Source organism: Pan troglodytes, chromosome 4 (assembly GCF_028858775.2).
Source record: "Pan troglodytes isolate AG18354 chromosome 4, NHGRI_mPanTro3-v2.0_pri, whole genome shotgun sequence".
Taxonomy (NCBI): Eukaryota; Metazoa; Chordata; class Mammalia; order Primates; family Hominidae; genus Pan; species Pan troglodytes.
Genome location: NC_072402.2, coordinates 38,347,237 through 38,370,554, shown reverse-complemented (window position 1 = coordinate 38,370,554; position 23,318 = coordinate 38,347,237). Strand labels below are relative to the sequence as shown.

At 36.4% G+C, this 23,318-nt stretch overlaps 1 protein-coding gene across 2 annotated transcripts in view; it reads right to left on the bottom strand.

Moving 5' to 3' along the window:
- Positions 1–12,700: 12,700 nt before the first annotated feature.
- The window catches only part of TBCA (tubulin folding cofactor A), an 84,506-nt gene continuing 73,888 nt past the window's right edge, over positions 12,701–23,318 (bottom strand). The window contains exons 3-4 of one of the 2 annotated variants that reach the window (XM_001142906.6): positions 14,749–14,835; positions 12,701–12,982 (exon numbers count right to left, since the gene is read on the bottom strand). In XM_001142906.6, coding sequence (XP_001142906.1) covers positions 12,902–12,982; positions 14,749–14,835 — 168 coding nt within the window. In that variant the 3' untranslated portion in view covers positions 12,701–12,901. The remainder of the gene's footprint in view (positions 12,983–14,748; positions 14,836–23,318) is intronic. The other variant, XM_054684282.2, reaches the window with a different exon arrangement.

The window sequence follows — 23,318 nt, the reverse complement described above, 5'->3', positions numbered from 1 at the left end:
TTTTAGGGCAGTGAAAATGCTCTGTACAATACTATAGTGAAGGATATATAACATTGTCCAAACACATAGAATGTACAACACCAAAAGTGAACCTTAATGTAAACTATGAAATTTTTTTTTTTTTTGAGATGGAGTCTCATTCTGTAAACCAGGCTGGAGTGCAGTGGCACGATCTTGGCTCACCGCAACCTCCACCTCACGGGTTCAAGCTATTCTCCTACCTCAGCCCCTTGAGTAGTTCAGATTACAGGTGCGCACACCATGCCTGGCTGAGTTTTGTACTTTTAGTAGAGACAGGGTTTCACCATGTTGTCCAGGCTGGTCTCAAACTCCTGACCTCAAGTGATCTGCCCACCTCAGCCTCCCAAAGTGCTGGGATTACAGGCATAAGCCACTGCGCCCAGCTTAAACTATGAATTTTTGATGATCATGATGTGCCAAGGTAGGTTCATCAGTTGTAACAAATGTACCACTCTGGTGGAATGCTGATGATGGGGAGGTTGTGCATGTGTGGGGTCAGAAAGTGTATGGGAAATCTCTGTACCTTCCACTCAATTTTGCTGTGAACCTAAAACTCCTCTAAAAAAAAATCTTTAAAAAAGGGTGGGGGAGTCTTGGCAGTTCAAAAGAGGGTAACACCTTACTATTATTGGAACATGAAATATGCATTTATAACTGTGTAGTAACTTTTACGTCTCATTTCTACATAAGTATTGCACAAAGCACCTATCTTGTAACTTTCTTTGATTACAAATGAAGTAAGTGTTCCTTTGAAGTATTTATTGATCATTTTCTGGCTCTTTTGTGAAATGCCACCTTGTGTTCTTTGCCTATTTTTCTATTAAGCTATTTCCTATTGGTTTTTAGTGATTTACGCATATATTCTAGATACCAATCTTTTGTTAGATGTATTATAAATATATTTTTCCAGTTTGTGACTAGTCTTTCCCTTCTGTAGTTTTTTTCATGTCAAATTGATCAATTTTTTCTTGGAGTATTTCACTTTTTTGTGTCTTAAGAAATTCTTACTTGAAAAACTTGAAAAAATATTTTCTTTATTTTATTTAAACACTTTACTTTTTTTTTTTTTTTTTTTTTTTTTTTTTAGACAGAGTCTCTCTCTGTCACCCAGGCTGGAGTGCAGTGGCACGATATCAGGTCACTGTAACCTCTGCCTCCCAGGTTCAAGTGATTCTCCTGCCTCAGCCTCCTGAGTAGGATTACAGGCACCCACAACCACACCCGGCTAATTTTTGTATTTTTAGTAGAGACAGGGTTTCACCATGTTGGCCAGGCTGGTCTCGAACTTCTGACCTCTGGTGATCCGCCCACCTTGGCCTCCCAAAATGCTGGGATTACAGGCATGAGCCACTGCACCCAGCCCTAAACACTTTACTCTTCATCCTACTTTGAAACAACTCATGGTAGAGTTAGGCAATCATGGACGTTAGCTTGCTCAATGGCAATGTCATAAAACAGGAATTTCTCTCATATTACACAGACACAGCTGACTTATTAGACATTTCATTGTGCCATCTCTGTGACCTTTGGCAAGCCTCAGTTTCCATATGTAGATATAGAATAACACCACCTGCTTTTTTCAAAGTATCACAGGCTGATTTGAAGAAGTGGAAAATACCATTTGTGTTCCAAACTGCACAATGAATGTGAAAGAGGTTTGCAAACTATAAAGCACTATACAAAATAAGGTTTCCATTTTATAATGTTACTTTATTCTTTTCTGCTATAATTAAAAGTATAACTTTCTTTTCCATAGGTCATATGATAAGAAAAGATTGAGCAATGAATATTCAGTAATGTTTATTTTTTATTTATTTTTTATTTTTTTAGACAGAGTCTAGCTCTGTTGCCCAGGCTGGAGTGCAGTGGCTCACTCGGCTCACTGCAAGCTCTGCCTCCCGGGTTCAAGTCCTGCCTCAGTCTCCCAAGTAGCTAGAACTACAGGCGCCCGCCACCATGCCCGGCTAATTTTTTTTTTGTATTTTTTGTATTTTTAGTAGAGAGGGTTTCACCGTGTTAGCAAGGATGGTCTCGATCTCCTGACTTCATGATCCGCCTGCCTCGGCCTCCCCAAATTGCTAGGATTACAGGTGTGAGCCACTGTGCCCTGCCAGGAATGGTTTTAAAAATGAATGAATTTAACAGTGCAGATAAAGTTTAAATTCCTTCTGTTCCCTTCTACAGTACTGGTTCCTTTCTCTGTTCTCCTGAGGCAGCCAGTGTCACAAATATTTGTTTACACTCTCCTTAAAGTTTTCTTTAAAAAGTATGCATCAACAATGTTTAGAGTGTTACAAACCTATAGAAAAGTAGAGAGAAGAGTATGATGAACTCACATCTACCCATGAATGAGCTTCAGTGGTCAACACATTGTCAAGTTTGTTTCATCTATGCCTCCCCACTCCATATCCCACACCCTGTTGGGTTATTTGAAAGAAAAACTCAGCCATGTTGTAATGTAGTTAATACACACTTCAACAGAATCTCTAAAAAATATGGCACACTTACCCTGTTTATTAGTCAGTTTTCACGCTGCTGATAAAGACATACCCGAGACTGGGAAGAAAAAGAGGTTTAATTGGACTTACAGTTTCACGTGGCTGAGGAGGCCTCAGAATCATGGTGGGAGGCGAAAGCCACTTCTTATCTGGCAGCGGCAAGAGAAAATGAGGAAGACGCAAAAGCGGAAACCCCTGATAAACCCATCAGATCTCGTGAGACTTATTCACTACCACGAGAACAATATGGGGGAAACTGCCCCCATGATTCAAATTATCTCCCACCTGGTCCCTCCCACAACAACACGTGGGAATTATGGGAGCTACAATTCAAATTGAGATTTGGGTGGGGACACAGCCAAACCATATCACCCCTTGACCTTTCTTTTCCCCCGACAAACATAATCACAATAATATTACCACACCTAAAAAATTAACATTAATTCTTTAACATCATCGATTAATTAGTAACTGTTCAAATTTCTCCAATTGTTTCACACATTTTTTTTTAAAAGTATTTGAACAAGTTGAGAGTCCAAACAAGGTCCACATATTTATTTACTTGAATTTATTGAAAAAACTATGTCTTTTTTTCTGGAGAATTTCCACATCCTGCTGGTGTCATTTAATATATTCCTCTGCCCTCAGCATTTCCTATACACTGGTAGTTAGAGCCAGAGGTTTGACCAGTTTCAGGTTTGACACTTAGGCAAAAGTACTTCAGAGAGAGTACTGTGTTCTTTCTATTGCAGCTCATTAGGAGTCCTGTAGTGTCTGGCTGTCACTGTTTTAGTGACGTTAAATCAATCAGAGGGTTTAGCTCTTATCAGCCTAAACCGTTCATAATGGTTTTAGGGAATGCACATGTTTAAGGCATTATTTTTATTTTTTTGAAACAAAGTCTCACTCTGTTACCCAGGCTGGAGTGCAGTGGCGCCATCTCAGCTCACAGCAACCTCTTCCTCTCGGGTCCTGGTTCAATCAATTCTCCTGCCTCAGCCTCCCAAGTAGCTGGGAGTACAGATGCCTGCCACCACACCTGGCTAATTTTTGTATTTTTAGTAGAGACGAGGTTTCACCATGTTAGTCAGGCTGGTCTTGAACTCCTGGCCTCAAGTGATCTGCCTGCTTTGGCCTCCCAAAATGTTGGGATTACAGGCATGAGCCACTGCGCCCAGCAAGGCATTATATTCTTATTGCTTATTTCTACTTCTATCACAGTGTGCTGAAGTGTCTGTTACCCCAAATTTCCCATGTTTATATAAGAATTTTTAAAATTCCTTGTCAAATTGACTGGAAGGTAGGGTAATCTCATTGTTCAAATATGCATTTCTTTACTTATTTATGAGGTTGACCATAAACATTCATATATTTGTTGGCAATTTGTACTCCTCCTTTTACATATTGACTGTTCATGTTATTTGCTGTTTTTTTTTCCTAATGGGATGTTTGCCTTTTCTTACACACCTGTAACATTACTTTTGTTTGCTTTTTAAAGAGATTTTTAAATAAGTAGACTTATTTCTTTCTTTCTTTTTTCTTTTTTTTGAGATGAGATCTTGCTCTGTCCCCCAGGCTGGAGTGCAGTGATGTGATCTCGGCTCACTGCAACCTCCGCCTCCTGGGTTCAAGTGATTCTCCTGCCTCAGCCTCCTGAGTAGCTGGGACTACAGGCACGTGCCACCACGTCCAGCTAATTTTTTGTATTCTTAGTAGAGACGGGGGTTTCACCATCTTGGCCAGGCTGGTCTCAAACTCCTGACTTCGTGATCCACCCCCCTTGGCCTCCCAAAGTGCTGGGATTACAGGCATGAGCCACCGCGCCTGGCCAAGTAGACTTATTTCTAAAACTGCCCTTAATTTTTCTCTCCGTTTCTTCACTGAGTCCATCCTCTGGCAGATACCAGATGCTTTCAGAATGTTCAGCTTGCTCCCATGATAATTAGTTCAAAATTCCATTTCAAGCGCTCCCCTCACTTCCTCTGGGTAGATACCCATGTCCTGGGATACTTATCTCACCAGAGCTGGTTGCCAGTGGTGGAAGCAGGAGCAGTTGTGCCTGCTTTCTTGATCTAGGTTGGGTGGTTAGAGCTTTTTAAATTTATTAAAAACATTCATCCTCTGATGGCTTTTCTTTTTTTCTTTTTTTCTTTTTCTTTTGGCTTTGCTTTACCAGCAGGTTTTATTTTGGAAATTAAGTAACTTGCTGAATCATGAAGTCATACAGCTAAGCAGATTTGAGTTCAAGTTGTTTGGCTCCAGAATCAGGGCTCTTAATCACTGTATACTCAACTGTTCTCCATGATGGCTCAGGCACATGCAGACATGTGAAGCACTATGTAATACCAGCTGATGTGCTTTTACTTGTATCCAATTGGCCTTACTGTGCTACTCCCTTCAGACTACAAAACAGAAACCATAAGATTCCCTAAGATTTGTGTGTGCTGGTGGACGAAAGGGAATGAGGACAGGTGCGGACAGTGTGCGTGGGTGATGTTTAGTGAGGCGCTGGAGGACAAAAATGGAAGACTCATGTCTTTTGAGTTTATTAAAAAAGGAAAAAGATTTGAGAAGAATTCAATAAGTGAGTTTTTCCTAAGAATTCCCAATAAAAAGAACTAGATATAGCTTTGGCTACAGAGAAGGGGATGGCCAAATTAAAAGTAACTGATCTATCTTCATATATATAGTATGTATATACACATATATATATTTTAATAGAGATGGGATCTCACTATGTTGCCCAGGCTGGCCTCAAACTCCTAGGCTGAAGCAATCTTCCTGCCTTGGCCTCCCAAAGTGCTGGGTTTATGGGTGTGAGGCACCATGCCTGTTTCTAATATATTAAAAATATTAATTACCTATTAAAATCCTTAATCTTTTATCCTAGTCTGATGTTTGTTATGTAATTTAGTTAGTTCTATTTTGAAAAAGACATTCACAATTTTTTGTTCAACAAAATGTAGTCTTTATATTTTTAGAAATTGATTTTCCATTTGCAGATTAAATCTTAAGTAAAATATTCTTGGTTTTTTATGTTTTATTTCTTACATTTAACTCTGTACTATTACAGCAGCCTTTCTCTGCTCTCATTTTTGCCCCCTATGACTCAGTTTCTAAGAGCAACAAGATCTTTAAACAATGCTGTAATTAAACCATTTCACTCTCTTGCTTAACATCTGTGGCTTCTCATTAGAATAGAACCTTAATTTCTTTCCTTGGTTTACAAAGTCCTAAAAATTCATGTACTACTTTCCCCATCATTCACTTAACTCTAGCCTCGCTGGTCTCCTTTCTTTGAACTCACCCAGCCTTTTCTTGTCTTAGGCGTCAGAGTAGCTTTTCTTTTGCTTGCAATCCACTTCTCTTTGTTGAGGTTCTGAATCAGAGCCTAGCTTAAACATCTCTTCAGAAAGGCCTTCCCTCATCATCTGGTTGTTCTCTATCACACCAGCTTGTTTTCATTTTATGCACAGAACATGCCTCCGATATCTTCTTGCTTATTTATTATCAACCTCTGTGAGTTGTATGCTCCTTAAAAGCAAAGATCTTTGTCTGTCTTGCTCACTACTGCATCCCAGGACCAGAATAATGCCTAGCTAATAAAAGGTTTGAGAAATATTTGTTGCATAAATTCTTTAATCTATTTAAGCTTTATTTTATTGTGTGAGGTGAGACAGAAATCTATTTTTATTTTTCTCAAGAACTGACTTTTCTATTTATTGGAATGGGAATTATCCATCCTTTTACCACGAACTTAAGATGCCACCTCTATCAGATATTTATGTATTGATATATATTCGGGTATGGTGTGGGTTTTCTACTTTATTCTGACAGTTCAATCTCATGCCAGTTTCACTGTTTTACATGCAGGAGTTTTAAATTTCAAATACCCAACTGCAATGCCTCCTACATTTACCCTCTTTCTCCCTCACCAATTCTCCATTTTTAAGATTTTCTTGGCCGGGCACAGTGGCTCACACCTGTAATCCCAGCACTTTGGGAGGCCGAGGAGGGCGGATCACGAGGTCAGGAGTTCAAGACCAGTCTGGCCAACATGGTGAAACCCCGTCTCTACTAAAAATACAAAAATTAGCCGGGCGTGGTGGTGCATGCCGGTAATCCTAGCTACTCGGGGAGGCTGAGGCAGGAGAACTGCTTGAACCAGGACCCGGGAGGCGGAGGTTGCAGTGAGCCGAGATCGCACCATTGCACTCCAGCCTGGGCTACAGAGGGAGACTCTGTCTCAATTCTTGAACAGTCTCACCGCTTATTTTTCTAAGTTTAATACTTCTTGTATTACAGATATATGTTACTTTGTGGAGAATTGCCATCTTTAAAATATTCTCACCAACGGTGTGTTTCATTTTCCATTTCCCTATACCCTCATTGTATAATATCAACTTAAAAACTGTTAGTCTATTAGATTCACCAGTGTTTTCTTCCACATTTTCTTTTCCATTTTATACTGAAATTTTTGATTCATTTGAGATGCATTTTGGTGTGAGAGGTGAAATAGAGATCCAGCTCCATATTTTTCCCCCAAGGATCTGAAATAGCCTTTATCATATACTCAATTTATATTCATATAAATTTGGGTTTGCTTCTGGACTCTTATTGTTTCATCTTCTCTTCTTTTACCATACATTTAATTATTGTAACTTTTATCAAAGTTTTACTAGTGAACAGAGGTAGTTCCCTCTTACCACTATTCTTTTTCAGATCCCGCCCCCGGCAGTCATTCTTGCCTGTTAAAAAATTTTAAATTGGATTTTAGAACCATTTCCTCAAATTCTCCCCTCTGCTAAAGCCCTTCTGTGCTTTATTTCATTGAATTTACAGATTAACAGAGAGAATTCACATTTTCACAATATTAACTCTCCATATACAGTACAAGTCATTCTTTTTAAATGTCTTTTTGACTCTCACTGGAAATCCTTTTTTCAATTATATTTGGCTACTGCTGGCATACAGAAAAGCTTTTGGGTTCTATGTATTTGTTTTCTAAGACTGCTGTAACAAGGTATCACGAACTATTGTCTCACATTTCTGGAGGCTAGAAGCCAAAATCAAGGTGTCTGCAAGGCCATGCCCTCGAAGGCTCTTGGGGGAGAATCTGTTCCCTGCCTTTCTCTTAGCTTCTGGTGTCATGTTGGTGGTACTTGGCTTGAGGCTGCATAACTCTGTTGTCATATAGCCTTCTCACTATGTCTTCACAGTGTCTTCTTATTCATAACATCAGTCATACTGGGTTAAAGGCCCACCCTATTCTAGTAAGTTAAGACCTTATCTTAACTATTTCTGCAAGGACCTGTTTCCAAATAGGGTTCCATCCTGAGGTATTGGGGGTTACGGCTTCAACATATCTTTTTGGGTAACATAATTCAACCCATAACAGTTCTACATATCATGTAAATACTCATTTTAATTTCTTCATTGCTTCTGATTATTTCACAGATGACTCTCTGTTTTCCTGGTGCACAGCTTATCTGCATATAATGAAAATGATGTCTCTTTTCCAATATTTATTTCTCATTTCATCTTCTTATCTAAGCTCATTGACTAGTACTTTTATCACACCTAGACAAGAGGTATTCATTATCTTTAAAAAGTTTGCTTGTTTTTAAAATCTGAGTATGATTACTACTGGAGTGGAACATTTTAAAAACCCATCCATTTGTATTTCTTCTGTGAACTATGTGTTTCTATCCTTTACTTTTTATATTGAAGGTTTTTAATTAATTTGAAAGAGCTCTTGTGCATTGAAAATCTTAACTTCTTGTGACTATTAAAAATATTTTCCTCCAAGATTTTGAAAGCACCTTGTCAACTATCCAGCAGCCAACAGAAAGCACAAAACGAAATATAAGGTACAGATCTACTGTAACACAGCTTAATTATACCTTTCTGTGCAACAGTCCAATACATGAGCAAATCCCTCTCATATTGTAATAGTAAGATGAATAGTGGAGAGCAATGTAGATTTTTATGAAGCAGTCTTGAAAATTTCAAGTACAGTAATACTTATAACTTGTCTCATAGTATAGCATTTCCAAACCATTCATTTTCTTTCCAGCTAAAGCACTCAAAGGAGCTTCATGGACTAAATGATCTGATTAACCCTTTAATACCACATGCCTCACAGCTCTGCCTCCCATGTACTTAAGTTTACACTGACATTTAAAGGCCTTAACGCCATCAAAGAAAGGATTAATCTGTCCTCGGTTTGTCTAAATGACCAAATAATAAGATTTAAGTGATAACTAGCTGTAGGATATGTCCTTATTAAATTTGATAGGATTTTTTAAAAACCCAAGTAATGTAATGAAGTTTGCAAAGTGATTTAGATTAAACAGGTTTGACTGCTCAATTTTGAAGTGATTCAGTGTACAGGTACAGGTATAAAGGCAATCTTAAAATATTAGGCTTTGAATGTTGCTGACCAGAAAGTTGAGAAATGTTAAACAAACATTACAATATATTGTTTTAGCTACTTTTCATTACTCATAAAATAAACATGTTTTTATTTTAGTGGTGTGCCTTATCTCCCCTCCTCACAAGTTTCATTCCCCCCAAAGATTTACATAACATGGTACAAAACATGAGAAAGGAAAGACAACCTACTTCTTGAGATGTTGATGCTCATCCAGAAATATAAATGTCCTAAAAGCCCAGACAGAAAGTCCCTGTCCAGGACCACTGAGGAGGTTATTTTGATTTACTAGGACTGATCTGCCCATTAGCCAAGAATGATAAAGTAAAGATGCTACGACTTGGGAATGTTCTTACTGGCATTAAAACCAGCCTGGATTTGGTCACCTTACTGATTCCATACCTTGTATCTTTCTTTCTTTGTCCTATGCATATTCTTACTTAAAAATGATGTGACCTTTGCTGTACAGAAAAATACACGTTAGGTTTACTACTTGTATCTATCACTTGTATGCTTTTGTTTTGCCTGTGTTCCCTGTGGAAGCCTTTATATTTGTCTGTGCAAGGACTCGGGGCATATTACAAATAAGTGGTTACACTTTACCATGACACTTTATACCTGCAATGTGTATGACTTTGCACATGTTCACTGAGACAACTGATCTAAGAAGTTTATATGTCCATGTGTGTGTGTAAAATTTTCACGAACAGAATAATTTTATATGATTGTATTTAGGTAGTGTTTTTCACCACCCAATAGCAGGTAGGAATTGTACATAGTAAGAACACATATTGTATATACACACACACCTTCATATATATGCCCTGGGTCACAATGGAAAATGTGTTTTGTATTGTGGTTTGCAGTCAGAACAGTGGGAAAGGCACTGTATTAAACGTGTTTGCAATGTGATGGAATCCTTCTTGGCATTCTTTCATTTCCAGAGGTCAAAGATGTTCTTGCTTTTCATTCAATCTACAAATGTTTACTGGACAACTACTATATGTTGGTTGAGGGCTCAGGTGTTGGGGCAGGAAGAAAAAGAGGCAAAATTACTTGGCAATTTCTACCTGTTATCACACAGATATAAGGGTTTAAATAAAAACTTAAAAACAAGATGCTGAATTGATTACAGCTGCTCATATTTTAATATGCTTATTGATGGCCATGAAAACCTAAGTGGAATGTATGAAAAATTCCCAGAAATATAGTCTTCACAGGATGTTAAGCCTCTTGTGCTTCTCATTAATACTTGGAGAGTGATCCAGTATAAAATCTATAGTTGAGACAGGAATTCTCTAAAGATATATTTCTTTTTCTTTTTTTTTGAGACAAAATCTTGCTCTGTCACCCGGGTGGCAGTGCAGTGGTGCAATCTCGGCTCACTGCAGCCTCTGCTCCCAGATTCCAGCGATTCTCCTGCCTCAGCCTCCCGGTTAGCTGGGATTACTCTCCTGCCTCAGCCTCCCGGTTAGCTGGGATTACACGCATGTGCCTCCATGCCCAGCTAATTTTTGTATTTTTAGGAGACACAGGGTTTCACCATGTTGGCCAGCTGGTGATCCTCCTGACCTCAGGTGATCCACCTGCCTTGGCCTCCCAAAGTGCTGGGATTACAGGTGTGAGCCACCACGCCTGGCCAACAAAGATATGCATTTTTTCATTTACCTTATTATTGATTTCTTCTTTTCTAGGCTTTTTGGCAACAAAGTAATTTTTTTAGTAATCATGATTTGAGTCCTTGCTGCAAGACTTATACATATGAATCTGTATCTATATATATTTGTGTTCTGTTCTCTTTAAGCTTTAATTGGTCAAGAAACCATTTGCTATATATATATTTATATATAGAGACACAGAGAGAGAGGTTATACATTAAAAAAAATACCAAAATAGTTTCTGTAAATGAAATACTACTTGGAAAACTAATTAGCACTTCCCCCGCACCTGCCCCCACCCACCCACCCCTTCCCAAGCCAATCTATTGCTCTGGTGCTTGACAGCAACCACAAAATAATCTAATTCTCTTGGTGTTCAAACCTCTAACACTAAACCTTAATATCAAATTTTACACTATAATTACTTTTTATTTTCTCAACTTTTCCTTTTCCCACCTCAAATACTTTTAAAATGGCATGTAATATGTTTTGGGATGACATTCCAATTTAGAAATGCTTCTGATATATGTTATTCTCTGAAGAAGTAATTTTTGGCATGTGTAATAAGGTTATTTTTATTTTATTTTATTTTATTTTGAGATAGAGTCTTGCTCTGTCGCCCAAGCTGGAGTGCAATGGCATGATCTTGGCTCACTGCAACCTCTGCCTCCTGGGTTCAAGCAATTTTCCTGCCTCAGCCTCCCAAGTAGCTGGGATTACAGGTGCCTGCCACCATGCCGGCAAATTTTTGTATTTTTTAGTAGAGACAGGGTTTCACCATGTTGGTCAGGCTGGTCTCAAACTCCTGACCTCAGGTGATCCACTTGCCTCGGCCTCCCAAAGTGCTGAGATTACAGGCGTGAGCACTGCGCCTGGCTTAAGTTTATTTTATAAGTGATATAATCTGTGCTTTATAACAACAGAACCTTTAAGAATAACTTAGGAAAAAATAATTATTTTTCTCTTTTCTGATCTTTGGACAGATTCAATAAATGTTATGATTTCTAGTGATTATCTACAACTTCCAAAATCATACCAACCATACTAACACTGTAAGTATTTAATGCAGCAAAAATTCAAGTTTTTTTTCCCAATTTTGACTTTTCAAATTTAAATGCTATATATAGATATTTGGTTCCTTACACCAATGCCCATTAGGCTGGTGATATAAGGCTCACACACATTTTCTGGAAATATAAAAAATCTAAATGAGTTGTCTTGTATTTTTGGAAAATAAACTCAAGTGATTGTGTAACAGGGTCACAATTGTACTGGAAAAATGCTTTCTGACAAAATGATACCTTTTCCCCCCGAGTCAATCTAGATAATCAAGATTGGCTACAGCCAAATTATGGTGGAGCTGGCCCAAATTTTCATAACTCTGTGTTCACTGATGTCATATTAGTAGTTTGAAATTGGTCACAGGTAGGAGTATTTATACCACAGAAATCAGCAAAAGCTACCAATCAGAGGTTCCCCTCCTATTCTGAAGAGCCTTTAAATATTTGCCAGCACTTCACTGGCAATGGCCATTATTGTTTCAAAATACCATTCAACTCTTCTTTGTTCATAAGAATCTTATTTGAAGATCTAAATGGTTGGGGGTGTTTTCTGTGTGAATCTGTCCTGGAAAAAGCCTTAAATGTTTCTCATTCATTTATAGTCATGGAAATGTTAGAGTTTCACTGTGAAGGCCTTATTATGTGAGACCTTCCCCAAAGAGAGTTCTTCCTTTTGTATCAGTTGTATTCTATTCCAAATAAACTGCTTACAATTCAATCTTTTAGAGATAGGGTCTTGCTATGTTCCGTAGGCTGGAGTACATTGGCATAATCATACCTTACTGCATCGTCATACTACTGGGCTCAAGCAATCCTCCCACCTCAGCCTCCCCAATAGTTGGGAATACAGATATGTACCACTACACCCAACTAAAATTTGGATTGTTATTTGAAAAAATGGTATTCTGTTTTTTAAAACTCAATCCATGCTTGTGAAGCAAAATATGTAGACTTCGAATAGAACCTAACAGATTATAGTTCTCTGTCATAAAGTCTATGTGGTTTAATGATAAAAGGTTAATTTAAAAATTTTGTAAAGTATAAAATAAACAATTTTATTAGATGAACTCATTTATTTGACATATTAAATTAGACAAAGAAATATATATGTAACCAGATAAAAACAATCACATTCTCATACTACTTGAACACATAGCAGTGGTCAAAAATAATGGATTGTAAAATGGACCCCAGGATTTAATGCAAAAACCACCCCATACGAGAAAAGTTTCAGGCTTCTAACTTCACTGAATCCAGTACTAAACGTGCTTCTTTATATTCCTCAGCTTCTTCCAAGTCTTTTTCATTTTCCTAAAATGAAATACAATAAAAATTAAGTTTATCCTTTTCAAGTTTCAGTACTTTGTTATTTACTCAAATATTACAAACCATTAATGTTAATAACTAAAAAATTAAAAGTAAAAAATCCCAAGCCTCATCTAAATATATTGTAATTCCACAGGTTTCCCACATTCTGTTCCTTCTTTACAAGGAAAGGAAGAAATAACTGGTGGTTTTGTTTCACTGTATATATTCTCATAAAATAAGTGAATAACAGTCTTCTAAAGCTACCAGCATTAATTAAATAAAAACCTCAGAAAAAGTTTATTCTCATTTCGTTGACCCATCATCATCATACGAAAGAGAAAAGTAAAAAGGAAGATTTACTAACATGTTACATATATGACAGCATTCAGGCCAAAATAATCCACTGACTATTCACAATGACAAAGAAGGCTTCTGATGTCACAACAGAGTTAAATATAATCTTTGAATTAAACAAATGAATTGCCTGCTTGCTAATGGGTATTACATACCCTACACTAAAGGAAACAAAATACATCTTTCATTTTCTGATATTTAAAGATTGAGTTTTTCCATAATACTGATATACAGGCAACTTTTACTAATATATTGTAATGATAACAGACAAATGAAATAATATTACCTAAAGTACATAGGAAATTTTGTTTGATTTTTAAATGAAGCTATGGTTAGCAATTTATGTCAGGTCAATAAAAGATGGAGATATACAAACAGTAGAGGAAATAAAGTATGTGTGTATTTAATATGAAAACTGAAAGCAAAACAACTGAGAATTTGCTTAGCTCAAACTATACGTAAGAATTTCTTAAACCTCCATGTTATACCTTAAACACATCTTTGTTCTCTGTTAGTAAATACAAGCTCTTCGAGGGCAGAGATATTGTTGAATACATCTTCACATACAAATATATCATCCAAAGACATTATTATTATTATTCTTTTGGTATTTTTAGTAGAGACAGGGTTTCACCATGTTGGTCAGGCTGGTCTTGAACTCCTGACTCGTGATCCACCCACCTCAGCCTCCCAAAGTGCTGGGATTACAGGCATGAGCCACTGCACCTGGCGGCCAACATTATTTTTTTCCAAGCAATTTCTATTACTTTCTCAGCTACTAGATTCATGAGAGAAAAAAGCATTTAAACTGTCAAGAAATACAAATGATGCTTCCTGTCTTAGATAGTATTTTAACAGTTATTATTTCCTGCTTTATCTACCTTCTGTATCACAAGGCATTTATACCAGGAAGTATAAGTGTTATTCAGCTCCAAGTTAATATGAGGGGACTACATAGATTACCAGGTTTTTTCCCCCTCTCAAACTGATCTAGGTTTGAATGTGAAAGAATTCAAGATCCTTTTAATAAGATCCCAAATTCTTTTGAAACATTAGATCTTTTAAAATTTTAATCAGTCAACTCATCCTCAATGTCTCAAAAGATCTTTATGTATGAAAACCAAATAATCAAGACATTGCTGGACAATACTGGTACTATCATAACTTAAATAAATTTAACTAGCTAAATTTTAATAAACTGAACAAACATGCTAGAAAACAGTACTTTTACTGGAGGCATAATTCAAAACACAATTTAAACTCCATTAATTATTTTAAAATATAGTGGTATAAAGGGCAAGTGAATAAGAAATACTGCCAACTAGTTCTCAGTGTTAAATATTTAAACTTTTGGCTTTCCATGTATTGGATTGAAAAAAAAAATTTAAACATAAGACACAGAAGTCTTTGCTTACTAGTATCCGTTGAAGATCCAAATATGCGGCTTCCAACCTGCGCTGGCAATCTGGGATCATCATCCGGGATTCTTGTAGGATCTCTGCCTAGAATGAGAATCTCTGTGAGACGTTCAAAGATGGCAGAACTTGTAGGTGTTTAGCTCATATCTTGATAAGTATATCCTTATTAAGAGGAATCAGAAAAAAGTTATGGTTATGTTAAATGGTTCAATATTTTAACTTAAATTGTATTTATTAGAAGTTAGAAAGGCCAGGCACAGTGGCTCACGCCTGTAATCCCAGCATTTTGGGAGACCGAGGCAGGCAGATCACCTGAGGTCAGGAGGTTCAAGACCAGCCTGACCAACATGGAGAAACCCTGTCTCTACTAAAAATACAAAATTAGCAGGGCGTGGTGGAGCATGCCTGTAATCCCAGCTACTCAGGAGGCTGAGGCAGGAGAATCGCTTGAACCCAGGAGGTGGAGGCTGTGATGAGCTGAGATTGCACCATTGCACTCTGGCCTGGGCAACAAGAGTGAAACTCCATCTCAAAAAAAAAAAAAAAAAAAAAGTTAGAAAAGAGACTATCATACTGTAAAATCTACAAAGTACAAGTTTTAGAACTAAATCTTTTTGGTAATCACCTTCTCATGCTAAGTGAAAGTTAACTGGAAAAGCTTTTCATAGAGCATTTATTTTAAAAGGCTATTTAAAATAAACTATTTCCCCTGCTGTCACAAAGCACCTTTATCCAAAATGGGATCAGCTGGTTATATAAATATCTCCTGCATCTTTTGAGTAATAAAGAAAAACAGTGTTCAGATAATATCACATGGAGATAATTACTGCATGAAAAAAGTTATTGAGTTATTGATCACATCGTGTGCACACTGCAGGAGGTTCACACTGAAAGAGAGAGGTAAAGAAAAATGAAAAGCAAAGACCAGCAGGTTCATATTTTTGATGCTTATCATGCATAAAAAGTTATTACTTATCCTCGTGCTTCATTTTAGGAGAGCGATTATTCTCCCCATGCAATGTGAGCCAAATTACCAATGTGGCACCCCTCTGAATCTAAACTTCTTGCCTATTCCTCCTGATGACAGACACTACAGAATTAAACACAGAAATATGTATTCTAGAGGATATTTCTGGACGTAAAATCCATCATTCAAAACTGGACTATAACACATCAAATCATGAAAGAAAAAAAATCAAATCAATGACAGGGAAACCCAATTGATAAGAGTAAATAAGTTAATGCCACATATTGGACTTCAAATAGGGCTTTTTCTTAGAGTAGCAGGAAGCTTTATTTCCTTAAACTATTCTCAGAAAGAAACATAGAGCTCATCTAAACATTTATTTCCAAAAAAACAATGTTTGGTCAAATACCTTTAAAGAAATAGGTAGACAATCTGAGCTTTTTACTAAGGAGATTAACGGTAATAATACTATATTTTAATAGAAACTTTAAGTCCCAGTACCTTCTTCCTTTCCCAAATAGCTTTGTCAGAGCTCATATTGAAAACAAAAATCTCAATTATAACATACAAAGAAGTTCTTTATTCACATCTATTTTCTCAGGTGGAAATCTATTGTTGAACTTAAACCTCTTTTACTAATAAGGCACAGGTTGAAAATTTCAAACATAACATCATTATTTTACCTCAGAGCTAATCATACTATACCTACACATGTAACCACTGCCATTAAATTATTTTTGTGTATCTGGTTAGTCTGAATATATGTGAAAAATCAGTGACAGGAATATTTCATAGTGGCTTTTTCCTATTTCCTTTCCTATGGAATTCCCTTCAGAATTGTTACAGGAATTAAACAAGATGAAATGAATAGGTCAAATCCATGACAAGTCACAATATGTGTTTGTAAAAAAAAAATTTTCTAAGCTTTAGCCACCAAAAAAAACTTTAGACAATGCCATCCAAAAATAACTTCTATTCATTAAAATTCTATCTATTATTACAGATCAAGAATCCTCAGTCTATCAAAACAGGACTCCAACTTACACAGGGCCAAAGCTCAGGCTCTCCCATACACTACCCCAATTCATTCAATAAGTTTACTATACGTCTTCAGGATGCCAGGTACTGAGGATACAAAGATGAAAAAGAAAAGGTCTCTGTCCTCCAAATCCGTAAGTCTAGGTGTATTAACATGAAAAGAAACATTTGCGATTGCTTCAAGAAGATCATGCCACAGAGAGGCAAAGGAACACAGTGATGGCTATGATTTGGAATCCACAAACCACATCTTCATCAAAGCCATAAATCATATATTTCACCTTGGGACAATGAATTCCAACTGTCTGGAATAATTTTAAAACACAGTATATGAGGTGTGATTATATATGTAAAGATACCCCCCAAAACACCTAAACTTAATTAAATGAATATTATCTTTCAAAGTGTTTCCCTTGGGAGGTAGTAGTCAAATGAATTGTGCCTCTGTTTACAATATCTGAGTCAATTGTCAGTTTATTCTAATGTTGACTATGATAAATCTGAGCTTAATTCAGGATCTTGGCACAGACTGGGAGATGCAAAGAACCTTAGGGGAACAAACACAACAGGATGTGGTACTAACTGATGTCTAATTGTTTTTAAAACAAGTTATGGTTTTATAGGGGGTACTTATTTGGTAAAATGGAAGTTGGGAGTTAGTTTATTAGCAAGGTTCAGGTTATAACAATGAATAAATGGCTGAACCTAAAATCTAATCAATTTCCTTTAAAGTCAAACATATGTAAATTGGAAAGGATATACCCCAATTGGCAGATCTTCATTTTTGTCAGAAAGAAGAGTTCTGTGAAATAATCTGGCCAATGTCAATCAAGCTCTTAGGTTATTGCTTGATTGTGATGAGGTTTCCAGCTTCTTTAAGGATCCAGATCATCCATCAGAAGCTGGCTATACCTTTAGCTACAACAATCAATAGATACTCTAATATTGGCTACTGGCTACCCTCTGAAACCAATGGCATTAGTTTGCCAGGTTGAGCTCTAGAGTAATCCAGAGATTACTGGAATAATGGTTAAGTGTTTCCTTTAGATGGTAGTAAAATGTTAATGTACTCACTTGTCAGGAAATCTATCTGACTTGTATTTTGTGGTTATTGCTAAATGAGTAAGATTGTAAGAAGAATCTTAAGTCAAAGAAAAAAAATGATCTTTGGGCCCTTAAGCTCTAATGTATCAATAATTACTTTAAATGTAAATGATGTAAATACACTAGTTAAGAGGCAGAGATTCATGGATTGGACCCAATAACATGCTGTCTACAAGAAACTCATTTCAAACATAATAAAATAAAAAATAAAAGGATGGGAAAATATATATAATGTAAACATTAATTTAAAAAATCAGGGCTAGGCATGGTGGCCCATTCCTATATAATCCCAGCACTTTAGGAGGCCAAGGCAGGAAGATAGCTTGAGGCCAGTAGTTTGCGACCAGCCTGGGCAACACAGTGAAACTCTGTTTACAAAAAATAAAAATTAGGTGAGTGTGGTGGCACATGCCTCTAGTTCTAGCTACTCAAGAGGCTGAGGCAGGAGGATTACTTGAGCCCAGGAGCTGGGAGGTTACAATGAGCTATGATCGACAATGTACTCCAGCCTAGGCTAAAGAGTGAGACCTTGCCTCTAAAAAGCCAAAAAATCAGGAGTGGCTAAACTAATACCAGATAAAGTAAACTTCAAAGCAAAATAATTATTACAGACAAAGAGGGATATTACATTATCATAAAATTATCAATCTACCAGGAAAATACAGTGATCTTAGATGTGCATGCATTAAACAACAGAGTTTAAAAATATGTAAAACAAAAACTGATAGCACTGAAAGGAAAAACAGACAAATCCATATACATAAGCTGGGGATTTCAATACCCCACTCTCAGCAACTGATAGAAATATTAGATGAAAATCAGTAAAGGTATAAAAGAACTGAACAACACCAACGCACAAGGTGTAACTGACTTTTATAGAACACTCTACCTCAGAAATGAGAATACAATGTTCTAATAAGTAAGGAGAATACAAATACTTTTCAAGTGCCCATGAAATATTTACTGAAGTAAGCCACATTCTGGATCAAAAAACCCCAACAATAACAAAAACCCCAACAAATTTAAAAGAACTGAAATCCTACATAATACATTATCTGACTATAATGAAGTAAAATTAGAAATCATAACAGAAAGAAGGAAAATCCCTACTTAGAAATTAAACAACATACTTTAAGTAGCCCATGGGCCAAAAAAAAGTCTCAAATAAAGACACAGATAAATGGAAATGAAAATATAACATGTCAAATTTTGTGGGATGCAGCTAAAGCAGTGTCTGTTGGGAAATTTACAGCACTAAATGTTTACATTAATCAAAAGGAAAGGTCTGAAATTAATAATCTTGTTTTAATTTAATTTAAATAAGTTCTTGTTTCGAGAACCTAGAAAAAGAAGAGCAAAATAAACCTAAAACAAGCAGAAGGAAATAATATATAAGAGCAGAAATCAACAAAATTAAAAACAGAAAAGCAATAGACAAAACTGTATGAAACAAAAAGCTGGTTTTGGCTGGGTGCCATGGCTCATGCCTATAATCCTAACACTTTGGGAGGTTGGGGCAGGCAGATCACTTGAGCCCAGGAATTCGAGACCAGCCTGGGCAACAGGCAAGACCCCATCTCTACAAAAAATTAGCCAGGTGTGGTGACACACATCTGTAGTCTCAGCTACTTGGGAGGCCAAAATGGGAGGATTGCTTGAACCTGGGAGGTTAAGGCTGCAGTGAGCCATGATCACACCACTGCACTCCAGCCTGGGCGACAGAGTGAAACCCTGTCTCAAAAAAATAGTAATAAAATTAAAAAACCAAAAAGCTGGTTTCTTGAAAAGAAAAAAAAAAACACACTGATAAACCTTTAGCAAGACAGACAAAGATAAAGTGAAAGGGCACAAGTCACCAAAAGCAGTCCGAAATAGAGGATATCATTACGGATCCTGCAATTATTAAAAGGAGAAGAAAGAAATAATATAAATGATGTTATAATATTGTTCATAATGCTCATAAACAACTTAGAAGAAATTGACCAATTCCTCAAAAACTACCAACTACCCAAACTTAATTACTTAAATAGTCCTATTAATCAATCACTACAGAAACTGAAGTTGTAATTTATTTGTTGTTGTTAATTTAAAAAATACTTTTTCTCCAATGTTCTGCTGAATGGAGTTGTAATTTAAAAGTTCCTACAAAAGAGCTCTCCAGGCCCAGACAATTTCAATAGACAATTCTACCAAACATTTAAATAACAATTAACACCAATTTTACACAAATCTTTCAAGAAAACAGAAAAGGAAGGAACAAATGATTTTTGAAATCAGTATTCCCAAATGATTTTATGAAATCTGTATTAACCCTACAGCAACACCACACAAAGACAGCACAAAAAAAGAAAACTGCTTCAACAAATTAGCAAACTGAATTCAGCAATGTATACAAATAATTATTTATAGACCAGTATCAAGTGGGATTCATTGTACGTATGCAAGGACAGTTAAATATTTGAAAATCAATCCATGTAATTCAGGTCTGAGAAAGAAAATGAATATAATCCTAGAACTAATAAGTTCAGCAAGGTGAGTTTGTAGGTTACAAGATCAACATAAAAACAAAAATCAACTGCACTTTTATATCTAACAACAAATATGGTATGTGGAAACCAAAACTAAAAACAATACCATTTGCAAGAGCATCAAAAAAAAAAAAAAAAAGAAAAAAGAAATACTTAGCTATACATTTATAATGTGCAGGATCTGTATGCTGAAAATTATAAAATGCTGATGAAGGAAATCAGACCTAAATAAATTAGAAAGACTTACCATATCCATTAACTGGGACATCAATTTGCCCCAAACTGATTTATAGGTTTAATGCAATTCCTATCAAAAGGTGTTTTATAGATACAGACAAGCTTATTTAAAAATTTACATGGAAAGCCAAAACAAACTAGAAAAGCTAAAATAAAATAAAATAAACACTCATTCTTCCCAATGTTAAGATTTACTACATCAGTGCAGAATCAAAACAGTGCAGTATTGTTAAAGGGATAGACAAAGATTAATGAACCAGAAGAACACAAAAGTAAACCCACACAAATATGTCCAACTATTTTTGACAAAGATACAAAAGCAATTCAATGAAAGGAAGACAGCCTTTTCAACAAATGCTGCTGGAGCAACTGGACATTGACTGGCAAAAAGATGAATCTCAAACCAAACCTAACACTTTATATAAAAATTACCTCAAAACGGATTGAAGACTTAAATACAAACACAAAATCATACAACTTTTAGGGAAAAAAATAGAAAATCTTTAGGACCTAAGACAAGCAAAGAGGCCTTAGCCCTGAAACCAAAAGTATGATTCATAAAAGGAAGTACTGATAAATTGGACATTCTTGAATTTAAAAACTGTTGGCTGGGCGTGATGGCTCATGTCTATAATCCCAGCACTTTGGGAGGCCAAGGTGGGCAGATCACTTGAGGTCAGGAGTTCGAGACCAGCCTGACCAACACGGTGAAACCTTTTCTATACTAAAAATACAAAAATTAGCTGGGCATGGTGGCAGGCGCATATAATCCCAGCTACTAGGGAGGCTAAGGCAGGAGAATTGCTTGGACCTGGGAGGCAGAGGTTGCAGTGAGCTGAGATCGCACCACTGCATTCCAGCAAAGAGTATGGCTCTGACTCAAAAAAAAAAAAAAAAAAAAAAATTAGCCAGACATGGTGGTGCATGCCTGCAGTCCCAGCTACTTGGGAGGCTGAGGTGGAAGGATCGTTTCAACCCAGGAGGCAGAGGTTGCAGTGAGCCGAGATCTCCTCACTGCACTCCAGCCTGGGCGACCAAGCAAGATTCTGTCTCAAAACAAAAACAAAAACAAAAATCCCTGTTTCTCTGTCAAAGACACTGTTAAGAGGATAAGAAGACAAACTACAGACAGAAATATCTGCAAACCACGTATCTGACAAAGGGCATGTGTCTAGAATATACAATGAACTCTCAAAACTCAAATGTTAAAAAAAAAACAAAGCATCCAATTAGTGGGCAAAAGCCCTGATCACTCATTTTCACTGAAGAGGATATACAGACAGCAAATAAGCACATGAAAAAACATTCAACATTATTAGCCATTATGGAAATGCAAATTAAAAGCACAATGAGTTATCACTATACAGCTATCATATAGCTGATGGCTAAATGCTAAAATTAAAAAATAGAGATCACACTGAATGCTGGTGAAGATGTAGAGAAATTGAATCATTGCTGGTGGGAACATAAAATAGTACAACCACTCTGGAAAAGAGTTTGGTAGTTTCTTTTAAAACAAAAACCACACGAATACAACCTAGTAATTGCACTCTTAGGCTTTTATCCTATGGAAATGAAAACTTATGTTCAAGAGTAGAGAACCCAGAAATAAACCCAAATACTTACAGCCAACTATCTTTGACAAAGCAAACAAAAACATAAAGTGGGGAAAGGACACCCTTTTCAACAAATGGTGCTGGGACAATTGGCAAGCCACATGTAGGAAAATGAAACTGGATCCTTACCTCTCATCTTATACAAAAATCAACTTAAGATGGATTAAAGACAAATCTAAGACCTGAAACCATGAAAATGGAAGATAACATTGTAAAAACCCTTCTAGACATTGGCTTAGGCAACGATTTCATAACTAAGAACCCAAAAGAAAATGTAATAAAAACAAAGATAAATAGCTGGGACTTAATTAAAGAGCTTTTGCATGGCAAAAGGAACAGTCAGCAGAGTAAACAGACAACCATAGAGTGGGAGAAAATCTTCACAATCTATACATCTGACAAAGGACAAATATCCAGAATCTATAACAAATTCAAACAAATTAGCAAGAAAAAAACAAACAATCCCATCAAAAAGTGGGCTAACGATATGAATAGACAATTCTCAAAAGAAGACATATAAATGGCCAACAAATATATGAAAAAATGCTCAACACTAATGATCAGGGAAATGCAAATCAAAACCACAATGCAATAACCACCTTATTCCTGCAAGAACGATCAAAATCTAAAAATAAAAAAATAATAGATGTTGGTGTGGATGTGGTGAACAGGGAACAACTTCTACACTGCTGCTGGGAATGTAAACTAGCACATTCGTGTGGAGATTCCTTAAAGAACTAAAAGTAGGACTACCATTTGATCCAGCAATTCCTATTGGGTATCTACCCAGAGGAAAAGAAGTCATTATATGAAAAAGATACTTGCACACATTTATAGCAGCACAATTCACAACTGCAAAAATGTGGAACCAACCCGAATGTCCATCAATCAACAAGTGGATAAACTGTGGCATGCATATATATATATATATATATATATATATATATATATATATGATGGAATACTACTCAGCCACAAAAAGCAATGAGTTAATGGCATTTGCAGCAACTTGGACGGGACTGGAGACTTACTGTAAGTGAGGTAACTCAGTATATATAGATATATATATGATGGAAT